Here is a 12,443-nt window from a genome sequence, read left to right on the forward strand (position 1 = left end):
CTTCTCCAATAATAATAGGGGTCGAAAATTCCAATAATATGTGTAGGATATTTATGAAAATCCTATTTAGTCTCACTCATCCCTTGGGAAATAATTCACCACAATTATATTACTTCGCATCAAAGTATGCACACAAAATCAACCATTTTTACTTCCACTTCATATTCTCAACACATTGACCTTTCAACAGCTACGTCATATATTCCACAGCTTTGACTATTCAACAACCACGTCATATTTTCCACATTTTTTTATTATTCAATCAATCTCAACTCCAAAACGCAATTAGGTCACGAAGAAATCATGCAATTAAATCACTCATTAATTAATCCACATACGCCATAGCATTAAAAACATTTAATGCGAAAATTTTATAACTCAAAAATTAGGATTCGAAAAAGTGGGACGTTACATAAAGAGTATATCGTAAATATCAGTATACCACGATATAAAAAAATTCATACCATTGTCATACTCAAAAATTTCTATAAGGTATCATACCTTACTGAAAATCACTATATTCTAAAAACTCGTATATTTACAATTTTTTGGTACAGTAAATTTAGTATAATATGTTATTTTTTTTTAGTTTTTCCTACACCTACGTTAAACGACCTCTATATTTTATTGCAATCCCGAAAATAACAATTTTTAGATATACGATCAAAGTGGGCCGATAGCAAAATTAAAAAAACCCGGCCCAATAAAATATCCGGTGAGTCTTCTTAGCTCTCTCGTCATAAACCCTGCATCTCCTTTCTATGGTTTTGGGGTGTTGGTGTTGGGATCTAACACTGTCAAAGACCTCTTCTCTCTCTCACCATCGTGGCCTCTTCTCTTCCGCTATCATTAAACCTCTCCCCGATTTTCATGGCTTTGCCGCCACCATCCCCTCTCTCCACACCACCTCTCTAGACCTCCATTTCTTCACCTCCGCTCCTGCTAATCTCGCCGATTACAATCCCAATCTATATATGGACATGAGAAGATCCGCCCTCCAGAAATCCGCCACCAACACCGCCGCGATACTCTTCTTTCCGATCAAGCGACCGCTAACCGTCTCGCCTCATCCTCTACCGCGACCGGAGAATCTAATCGCTAAACCTAAACCAAAAGAGGCGCCTCAATCGCCGAATCCCCCTGCTTCAGCTGCATTTGATCAGCGATTTCGTGATATAACGAGTTTGTCTTCTGCTCTATCCGCACCGAATTTGAATTCATTTCACTGTAGCGATTTGCTTAAGCGTTTGAATCCTGGCCAATTTGATTCTATTTTTTGGGAAATTCATAATAATGTTGATCCTTCCGCCGCATTGAAGTTCTTTTACGTTGCGGGGAACCGCTGCAGCTTTAGGTTTTCGCTTAGATCGTATTGCGTATTGTTTCACTTGTTGCTTTCTAAGAATCACGATTCAGCTGCGCGGTTGCTCTTGATAAGATTGATTGATGGAAAGTTGCCCATGACGTTGAGGGATGATGTTGGGGATTGGCATAGGGAGATTGCTACTGTTTTGGCAGATGCTTGTGTTGGTTCGGAGAGATTTAGGGGAGGGGTGAGAGCGTTTGATATTTTGGCTCATGTTTATGTTAGTGATCTTAAGAGCTTCGGGTTTGATGTTGCAATGGATGTGTTTAGGTTCTTAGCCAGTAGAGAGTTGGTTCCATCTGTCAGGACTTGCGTTTTTTTTATGAGCACTCTTGTTAAGGAAGGCGAACCTGAGAAAGGCTACGAAGTTTTTACTATTGTTTCGAAAAAGTTTTCACCAGATGTTCACTTATACAGTATTGCAATAAATGCGCAGTGCAAAGGAGGTAAGGTTGAGGAGGCAATTGAACTGTTTAAGCAAATGGAGAGTAAAGGAGTTGCTCCGAATGTTGTTATATATAACAATCTAATGCATGGCCTATGTAGAAGCGGGAGACTGGAAGAGGCATTCCAGCTTAAGGAGAGAATGGTAGATAAGGGGATGCAACCAACTCATGTTACTTATGGTGTGCTGATTAACAGCCTGATGGAGCTTCAGAAATACGGTGAAGCTGATTGTGTCTTGAAAGAGATGTCGAGTAAGGGGCTTATTCCCAATGTTGTTGTTTATAACACATTGATTCATGGATTTTGTAAGATAGGAAATTTGACAATTGCCCTGAAGTTAAAGGATGATATGTCATTACTAGGTGTTATTCCTAATTCAGTTACTTATAATACTCTCATAAATGGACTCTGCAAGGACAATCAAATAGATTTAGCCGAGCAGTTCTTAAGAAAAATGATGAAAGGAGGATTAAGTATAAACGTAGGTACTATACATTCTGTCATTCATGGATTATGTAAAAACTTAAGATTGGACTCTGCTCTTACATACACCACGTTGATGATCTTTAAGAATTTGAGGCCTGACAATATGTTGCTGACAACATTGATGAGCAGACTTTGTCAGAATCATATGCATTCAGAAGCCTTAAAGCTGTATTATGATCTGCAGGCTACAGGAGTTGGTTGCAATACAGTGACCTCAAATGCCCTCGTTTTTGGACTTTCTGAAATTGGTAATGTGCAAGAAGCCAAATCTATCATCAAGAGCATGTTGGATTGTGGAATCATATGCATTCAGAAGCCTTAAAGCTGTATTATGATCTGCAGGCTACAGGAGTTGGTTGCAATACAGTGACCTCAAATGCCCTCGTTTTTGGACTTTCTGAAATTGGTAATGTGCAAGAAGCCAAATCTATCATCAAGAGCATGTTGGATTGTGGTGTTAGGTTGGATACTTTCACGTACAATGCACTCATCTATGGGTGTTGCAAAGAGGATAAGTTGGAAATTGGCTTTAAGCTCAAGGAAGAAATGACTGAGAAAGGAATCTCCTCAGACATTGTGACGTACAACATGCTGATAAACAGATTATCTAAAAAGGGTAAAATGGATGAAGCGCTGATGTTGTGGCACGAATGCCAAAGGAATGATCTTGTTCCTGATGTTCATTTATATGCAGTAATGATAGCAGGGTATTGCAATGGTGAAAATTTTGAAGAGGCTATGAATTTCTTTGATATGTTACTCCAGCAGAATATTAAGCCGAATTCTGTTGTATATAACATACTCATTAGAGCATACTCTAGGGTTGGAAACATGCCAGAGGCCTTCAAACTCTTTGATGAGATGAGAAGCAAAGGTATTCCACGCACCCTGGTCACCTATTCTTCTCTAATACATGGAATGGGCAATGTTGGCAGAGTAAATGAATCAACATATCTGTTTGATGAAATGAGAAAGGATGGCTTGCAGCCTGATGTAGTATGTTACACTGCACTAATTGGTGGTTATTGTAAGCTAGGTCAGATGAATGAAGCAACAAGTGTCTTGCAGGAAATGTCTTCATTTAACATACAGCCGAATAAGATAACTTATACAATAATAATCCATGGGTACTGCAAGTTGGGTAGGACGGAAGAGGCTGCTGAGGGTCTGAAGGAAATGCTAAGCAAAGGTATCACGCCTGATTCTGTGACTTATAATGTGCTGTCACATGGGTTCTGCAAAGAAGGGGATGCAAAGGAAGCTTTTGCCCTGTGGGAACACATGTCTGATAGAGGAATAAATTTAGATGATGTTGCACATACTTCATTGGTTCACTGCATGTCCCAGCAATCAAAGAAAGAAAACCACTAACTCTGGACTGGTAGGCCTTTACTTTACTTCCCCTCATGCAGTTACAAAAATACTTGCTATCAATTCTTCATAAAGAAATACACATCTATTTATTTTTTTTATGATGATGTTCTTGTGGCTAACCTTCTTCCTTTTCTTCTACCTCTTTCTTTTCCTGGCATTGTTGCATTTTTGTGCATCTGTTACTTTCTTTTTGTTGTTTTTGGGTGTATGGGTGCATTTCTGTGTGTTCCAGGATTAGTAGTTGATAGATTGACAGTTCTTTTTCCTAATGAGAGCAGGTTGGATGACTGGTCTTTTCCCTTTGAACTTTGAATGATGGTTTTATTTGTTTGGCGTTTGATTAAAATCACTAATGCTAAAAATCGATTTACAATAGTGGGTAGAATCGTCACCCCGAGCATATTAGTGACTGGACCTTTTGAATTCATTATTATGATTGCAAAATACTGCGTTTGTTTTGTAGATTAATCTGATTTTTTTATCCTAACAAGTTTCTGACAAATGTTGTCAAAAGCATGTGGGGTGCACGAGGCTCGATTGGAATCACCCCAAGGTGGCTGGGGGGCGAGCCATATTCAGGGGACGCTGGTGGGGTGGCTTGGGCCAGCCTATAGCCTTTCAAATTCTAAAAAAAACTGATCAAATCCCCCCCCCCCCCCTAATGCGCCCGGCTCTCCCGACAACACTTTTTTTTAACTATATACGTACCACTTAGCTTTAGATAAAATGTTTATCTGAAATCATATGCTGTGCTGAAATAATTGATCCAGATCGAATTAAATAATGGAGAGCTTCTGTGAAAGTCATCTGGTATATGATGTCTTTCAAATTGTGTTGTTTGCCTTGTTTTGTCTCCCATATGATTCCAAGTACACTTGAAATCAGAATAACCCTTTAAGCAGATACTGGATATAAATTTGTATCATGTTTTTGTTGCGAGTATGATGCCTTGAAGTCTACAACTTCTCAATGTGAATTGAATTGGTGGTAAGGGATAAATTGTTGGATGACTGCTACTGAGGTAGTATAGTTACCTTAGGAGGAAACTCTTATGGGAGTATATAGATAAATATATCCTCCTCCTCCCTCCTCTAGTTTTTTCTTCTTCTTCTAAACTCTATGTATGGTTGTTCTTAGAATATAATCAGATTGCCCTCTGCTTATGTGAAGGCTTACATTCTTTTTTTTTTTGTTCTTATGATAGTGATATTATTGGAACTCTTACTGGATGTCAATTTCAGCTTTGGGACATGCAGATTGGATCGTCCAACAAACCAAAAAATAGGTCTGCCAGCATCTGACTTCTGCCAGACTGACCTTGAGTATTGATTCAATCTCAGACTCCAATCACTTAAGGTACCAGAATTTGCTCACAATGCTTCCTGCTTGCATCAGTTCTCTTCTGCATTAAGATATCCAATTGAAGTATAAATATCTCTGATGGAATTGTTTAGTTTATTGTGTCGTTAATATGCATTTTATTCATATCTCTCAATTTCTGTAAAATTCTGTGTATTAGTTCTTACATTCAAGTTTGCTAAAATTTTGTATTTTTCTGACAGTGACAGGTTTCTACAGCAGTATTGGAGATTGCCCATCAACAAAGAGTGCTGACTTGAGCCACAAATGCCACAGTGATTGATGATCATTAAGTGTACCTCGGTAAAACAAGATTCAACAACTGTATCAGGTTATTCGAACTCCATCCTTTACTTGTATTCCTCCTTTAGTCTATAACTATTTCTATTAGTTTGTAAACTTGACATCTTGAACTTTTCTTTCTCAAATTCATAAATGTAACGGTTATTTTCTCATCATGACAGGCTCAGAGTATCAGCTATGCCCAGCCAGGATTTTGTATACGATAGTCGCACCATTTTGGTGGATGGGTTGTGCTCGAAGCTTTGAAAACAACAGTGCGAGTATACGAAATTACAAGTTTCAGTTGTTGGAATCCGATGGCATAGCGGTTGGAAATCTGAAACTGTAGACCAATTATCTGGGAGAGAGAGAATGTAGTTGGGCAACTTATACATATATGTATATAATCTGTTGAATATAGTAGTTGAAATAACAGTATCTAGTTAAGGATATAATGGTCAATAATAGTCTTGTCCTTGAATTTATGTGTATTCACCAAATATTACATAAAGTAACATTTTCAACTTAAATATCAAAATGTTATAGTCAAAATGTATATACAACACATGTTCATTAGATGACATGTACGGCACTAATAATCAAATAAGAAATGACAAGAAGAAGAGAACTCAAAATACAGACTAGGTTACCTTGCTACTACTTTCTTAATACATTGGCGCATTATTAATTGGAATGACTGGAATAGAGAAGTGTGGTTCCACTACCATCACTTGAAGACCGGTTCTCGTCTCCCGGGCCTGGCCGTGATGTCCGTTCAATGCTTTAGCTCTTCTCCATAGGTATGATATCGCAGCACAAACTCTCAAGGTAGCTCTCTCCCTTTTCTCTCGAAACTCTCTCTCATCTTGATTTAGTCCCGTGCGGAGCCGGGCTTGCTTTCGTCCAATTTTCCACCTTTTTAGTCCCATCTAGTGTAGAATTCGTGTGAGTGAAAGTTTCGATATTACAGAATTGGATATAGAGAGATTTGAAGCAATGAGATTTTAATTCCAAGTGTGTGTGATGTTTGGTTATAATGCGAGATTGTGAAATCTGTTTAGGGCTTTTTATAGAAGTTACTATCAAGAACGTACATAGTACAATGAGTGACTTATGAATATTATTTCAATACTATGATAACTAATTTAATTAATTTGTTTCATTGCGAGTGGACATATTGAAAAGGGCTTTCAGAAAATGATTGAACAGTATTTTTCTAAAAAAATTTAAACAGAAACTAGACATTTTGTAGAACGACATTGAAAATGTAATAATTGGCCCAACAATATTTTTAGTCGGACAAACTTGATAATGGGCTTAATTTAGATAATTAACGATAATGGCCACAATTATCGCGGATAATATACCCCTAAGTTTCAAATTACACACAATTAATATCTGCATAAGAAAATTTGACATAAAAGTGCTATTTTAATACCTTAATTTGTTTCTAATTAGTTCCTAATTACTAGAAAAGTCAAGCTTATATTAATCATGCTGAAAATGAGTTACTTGAGGTTGTGGAAGTCGAAGTCAAACCCATTTACATCTCGATGTCTGGTTTTCAAATAAGAACTGTAATTCATTTGCTCCCATTTCTTGCACAAGAATCCTATCAAAAATCATTATGGGAGATAATTCATCCATTTTCAGAATTTATACTACAATTATAATCATAAAAAAATCACGTACACTAAAATATAAAAAGCCACATATTGTGACAAATAATTGACTGGTGATTCATTTCAAATTGACATAAAACCTAACTGGGATAGTGCCTCATTTAAAACAATGAATACAAAATGATAATAATGCATGCCTCCAATCTGGACTAAATTGGGTTGTATCCAGTTGGCTTCAATCTATAGTGGAGTATATAGGAGCAATACTATTATAGACTTTTCAATTTTGAAGCACTCTTAAGTCTCAACTAAATTAATATTATTGCGAAATACTTGCAACTTAATTGTTTTGTTGGAGTATTTCATTGTACTATATAGGAGTATAATATACTAAGTTATTAAGTATAATAATATTATTATTGTGAACATAATTCGCATTTAAATAAAATCAAGGAGAAGAAATATAACCCTAAATCAAGACAGATACTTAATTTAATTTGTAAATGTGAAGAGTAGAGTTTATAGTAAAAGAAAATAATAAATAGTGGATTTTATTTTCGGCCATGACAATTATAGCAAATGATGCTGTCAACAAATGTCATGTTTTCTCTAATAAATCATGATTTTGACGTATCACTAACGAATTTGAAAAGTATAATAGAGTTGTCAATAATTAGATGAAGATTGAGAATGGACTATTAACCAACAAGGATAAGTTCAATTGGGGCTGAATATGTGTAATGCTATCATATGGTTAAGGGAATGTTGACAAAAAGTCAATCGTTACATCAATCTATTTATTCTTTAATGCGATTTGTATCAGATAAGCTTTCACAAAATTAGATTAATTTATTATCAAAGATGCTCATAACTACAGTATATAACTTTCGAAATCACTTATTACTCCTTTTGTAATTAATAGGAGTAGTTTGTACATTCAAATTTGAGCCATTTTGATTATATGTGTTTTGATATTTTATAAAGATCTTCAAGTCGTATATGTAAATTGGCTTCTCAAAACTCAGAACTAAATTTCTACTTTATTTTAAAAAACCAATCCCAAGCTTTGCCTCATGTTATATGTTGCAAATCATGCATTAATGGTAGACAAACTAATTTTTTCATTCCAAAGAGGAAAGTTAGAAACTGGTATTCGAATTGAGCTCTCTAGGTAAATTCCATTTTCGTGTAATATCTTATCTTTATATAATTAAATTGATGTTTGCAACGTAATACACTATTTATATACGATTGAAAATTGATCTTATTTATAATCATGCATAAATATGACTAATAACATGAAATGCTCATGAATATATTATAAGTATGATGAAAAAGTATTTTTTTTAAGGAAAATTAGTTTATATAAATGAGTATCATCGTTGAAAAAAGATTATCATGGGTGTACAAAATTGTTTGAGGCTCAATCATAAACCGTACAAAAGAATACTAGTGGAATACAGTACATTGGTTTTTAGTTAATAGACTAATGATGGTTTTTATTTATCCGTCCACTAATAAATATTCTATTTTTCTATTTTCATCCGTTTACCAATAAAATTCTTATTTATATTTTTATTATTTTTAGCAATGGGCCTCAAATTTCACTAACTTTATCTCACTCAAATCATTATATATAAAAGTGTCACCTCCACTAATTTTTTCGCAACTCACTTTCTACTATAGTACTATTTTTTAAACAAACTAATGACTTGCTTGCTTTTAGAACAAATTTTAATAAATTAATCCTATTTCATTGTGCTGTGAGTGGATCGAGAGTTCTATTTTTATAATAATTTTAGAGAGTGGATAGTTTGATTAAGTATTTTATTTGAAATTCTTGAATAAATAAATAACAATTAAACATTTAAATAACTAAGAACAATTAATTAAAATAGCACATAAATTAAATAGGTGAAACGATAATAGTGAAAGTTGAGTTAATTATTAACCTACGAAGAGTGTTATACTTATACATTAACATTGGGAATGAATTAACCAACTATTTGGAGGAAAAGTTTAATGCTCCCTCTATCTCAACTCAATGAATTAACCAACTATTTGGAGGAAAAGTTTAATGCTCCCTCTATCTCAACTCATAAGATTGATTTCTTTTATCCATTATTTTGAGAAAATAATAATAAATAATTAAAATGAAAAAAATAATAGTAAATTACTTGAACTAGGACCGGGGAATACAAAACTTGAGTTTTTCATGAAGATGGCTTAGGTTTCATCCATCCAAACCCAACTATAAATGCAACAATTATAATTTAGAATATACAATGACTTATCCGAATAAAAGAGCGTACGGTTGTGGCAAAACTATTTACCTCTGAAAATAATAAAATAATACTACATCCGTCCCCCAAATATTGACACACTTTGACCCGATACGAGTTTTAAGAAATATAATGAAAAATGAGTTCAAAAAGTTGATGGGATGTAAGTCCTATTTTTAAAGTATTAGTTTTATAATAAAATATGAGTAGAAATGACTTAGTGGAATACGAGGTCCACTAACAAAAATGATAAAATGTGAAGTGTGTCAAATTTTCAGAAATTAACCGAAATGATAAATTGTGTCAAACTTTGAACCGAGGAAGTATTCATAAGAACAATTGCACAAGAAGAAAACTCAATTAAGAAACTTTTGGAATAAATTGAGTGCGTGTCTTTTGAAATAACAAAGAGCAGATGGGAGAGACTGTCAATTATGGGCGGAATCAGAAATTATGCATTGACCGTTTTCGTACTGCAGAATAGTAGTGAATATATTAAAATATATTTCTTCCATCTAAGGAAGATTAAGCGACACAAGATATAATGTAATTTTAATTAATTACTACGTATTAAATGGAAAGAGTAAAGTATGACGAAGAGAATAAGAGACACAAAATTATACTATTATAATAAGTATATTAATATCAGTTGCCATTATAAAATATAGTAATATATTTTAACTCAACATTAGTTCATTGATTAACGAATATCAATTTCTCCCGATAGCAACTGATATTTATGTAACACAGAACTAATATAGTTTTGAGAAGTTTTCAGTTCTCAAAGGGAAAAAAGGGAAGGAATCGTCAAGCAAGTGAGGTAAAAATGAAAGAGAAAAGGGGCGTTCACAAGTCGCTCAAAATCTGTCGCTCAGCAGATCAGATCTCTAGCATAGTGACTAAAAATCTTATCTTAATGTATAATTAGAGACTAAATTTTAATGGCTAGATCAGAAAAATAAATAAAATAGTATGTGATGGATTTTGAAAACACAGAGGTCATTTTAACGATATTTTAGTTCATTCCGTGTTACTACCATGAACTAAAACAATCTAAAAATTATCTTCATTTATAAACTAAAATAATTTAAAAATAACTTAATTGTAATCGACGAACGGTTTTCGTATTTGATAATTTGACTAGGATTTGGTTTATCATTGCGTGTAATGATGCTGTAAAAAATGGAAAGTATTCGGCAAAATGATAAAGTGATTCTTGATGTAGATAAAGTTAGATGAGTTTGAAAATTTTCCATTAAGAAAGAAGGCAAGTTGTTAATTAGCATAAGTTTGGTGGGAAATAGAAAGCCATATAAAAGTCCAATCAAACCAACAATAATTTATCAGCACAAAATAGTAGAATAATATTGAGTTTGATTTTGAGTTTTGATTGAAGCCACTTTAGTTACATGAAAAACTCAAATATCATGGTATATACAAATAATGCACCAAATAATCTTATGACTAAAGATATCAGATACGTACAGACTTCTACTAAATAAAAAATAACACTAGTATATAGATCATGTTATCACTAGAAATGCTGAAAGTATAAAATTAGCAAAAGATAATCGGATCACTTGCACGATTTAGAGCATCTGCAATAGCGGATAAACGCAGACCCTAGCGTTCGGCTAGCTGCTATGACGTGGCGTTCGTCCGCTATTGCATGCGTCGAACGGGTGACGGACGAACGGGATGGACAACCGTCCGTGACGGGGTGGCGTTAGCAGACCGCTCGTCCGCTATTGTGCTGACGAGATATATACGGCTCGTTGCACTACTCTTCATTTGCACCACTTGTATTAACAAGTTTCTCTCTCTACACTCTCATTTCTATTGAAGATAAATGGATCATGACAATGACTCTACCGCCACGAGCGAATCACAAAGTAAACGTTCTCCGTTATAGGTGGGGGAATCGTGGTAGGAATGGGCGGAAACGCCGACGAAATGCCTGGGATGGCAAGGATGATCCCCGGAATGCATATAGGTATGGGTGGATATTCCGGGTACTTCGGGATGTACCTGTAGATGGAGATTATGTCAGTGATGACTGCGGGGATGACTGTCGGGATGCCGGGGATGACTGCGGGTATGCCCGGTATGAGTGTTAGGATGGGGGGAATGATGCCCGGGATGGCCGGTATGGCCGGGATGATGCACGGGATGGGTCTGCAAGGCATGCCTGCAGCTCCCGGAGGCAGTAGATCGGGGGTCCCCCAATCACCTGGGGACAATGTCTATCAGCCCACACTGGAGTTTTTGACAGGTGGTTCCCAGGTTTCTACTCCACCAGAGACTTAGTTCACCGGTATCGAGACTTTCTCATTGGAGGAGTTAGGTCTTTCTCCGATTAGGGATCTTCCCACAGAGACAGAACCGATGGTAGGGCGTCGGAGTGCTTTGGCAGGGAGGTCGAAGAAGAAGGGCAGGGGCAAGCGCAAGGGGGTGGCAGGCGAGTCTTCGCAGGCGGGAGACGATGGGGAGGAGGGACGGTGGACCGTCTGGACTCCGGAGGAGTGCGTGGTTGTGGCAAAGGCCTGGGTCAACGTGTGTGAAGACCCCATTCGGTCGAACAATCAAACCATCGACAGGATGTGAACTCGCATCTCCGAGGCGTACGGCAAATTTAAGCCGAGGAATGCGAACTATCACACGTCTGAGGAGCTCGGAAACAATGGGAACGGATAAAGGTCGTTGTCTCCAGATTTTCCAGCATCTACGACAACAACACTCGCTCCATGACTAGCGGCATGACCATGGAGGATGTTAAAAGGTTGCCGTACCAGCAGTTCCCCAAGCCCAGAAAGCACAGCCAGTTTAAGTACTGCGAGACGATGAAGTGCTGATGGAGTCACCCAAGTTTCAAGCTAGGGTTGACGCTGGTTGGCCAAGTCGGAGAAGATCAACATCGCCGACGATTACAATAGCAGTGTCGATTCCCACGATCTCCCCGACAATGCCGAAGAGACCGCGCCGTACCCCGGTTGAGCAAAAGACGGCAATGCGGATGTCTAGGGGAGCCTCCAGCGGGTCCTCGGAGGTCCAATTTGTAGCTCCCAATACCGAGCCCATCAACCTCGCGTGTATGCAACAACAGAGGAACTTGTTCGAGGTTATACAGGAGTGGAATGGGGCAACGGACCCCAGCACAAGGACTTTCTAGAGAGCCTCATCCATGATATGAAGTGCGGTTTGGTGATGACATCCCCCCTGGGGGAG

General features: G+C 36.7%; 1 protein-coding gene across 3 annotated transcripts; it reads left to right on the forward strand.

Annotated features, from left to right (window-relative positions):
- Nucleotides 1-776: 776 nt before the first annotated feature.
- LOC125214536 (pentatricopeptide repeat-containing protein At4g19440, chloroplastic) lies at nt 777-5,799 on the forward strand. 3 transcript variants are annotated; one of them, XM_048115604.1, is made up of 5 exons: nt 777-2,496; nt 2,655-3,680; nt 4,878-5,029; nt 5,236-5,363; nt 5,497-5,799. In XM_048115604.1, the coding sequence occupies exons 1-2, from the start codon at nt 975-977 to the stop codon at nt 3,668-3,670; spliced, it is 2,538 nt and encodes an 845-aa protein (XP_047971561.1). In that variant the 5' UTR covers nt 777-974; the 3' UTR covers nt 3,671-3,680; nt 4,878-5,029; nt 5,236-5,363; nt 5,497-5,799. The 3 variants fall into 3 exon arrangements, with proteins under 3 accessions (XP_047971561.1, XP_047971562.1, XP_047971563.1); XM_048115605.1 differs by having other exon boundaries at nt 4,915-5,029; XM_048115606.1 differs by lacking the exons at nt 4,878-5,029; nt 5,236-5,363; nt 5,497-5,799 and having other exon boundaries at nt 2,655-3,173; nt 3,368-3,534.
- Nucleotides 5,800-12,443: the final 6,644 nt, after the last annotated feature.

This window comes from Salvia hispanica, chromosome 3, assembly GCF_023119035.1.
Source record: "Salvia hispanica cultivar TCC Black 2014 chromosome 3, UniMelb_Shisp_WGS_1.0, whole genome shotgun sequence".
Lineage (NCBI taxonomy): Eukaryota > Viridiplantae > Streptophyta > Magnoliopsida > Lamiales > Lamiaceae > Salvia > Salvia hispanica.

Coding starts and splice junctions, on each gene's coding strand:
- LOC125214536 (XM_048115604.1), top strand. CDS start 975: ATGGACATGAGAAGATCCGCCCTCCAGAAATCCGCCACCAACACCGCC. Junction 2,497..2,654: donor TCTGCAGGCTACAGGAGTTG/GTTGCAATACAG, acceptor CTACAGGAGTTG/GTTGCAATACAGTGACCTCA.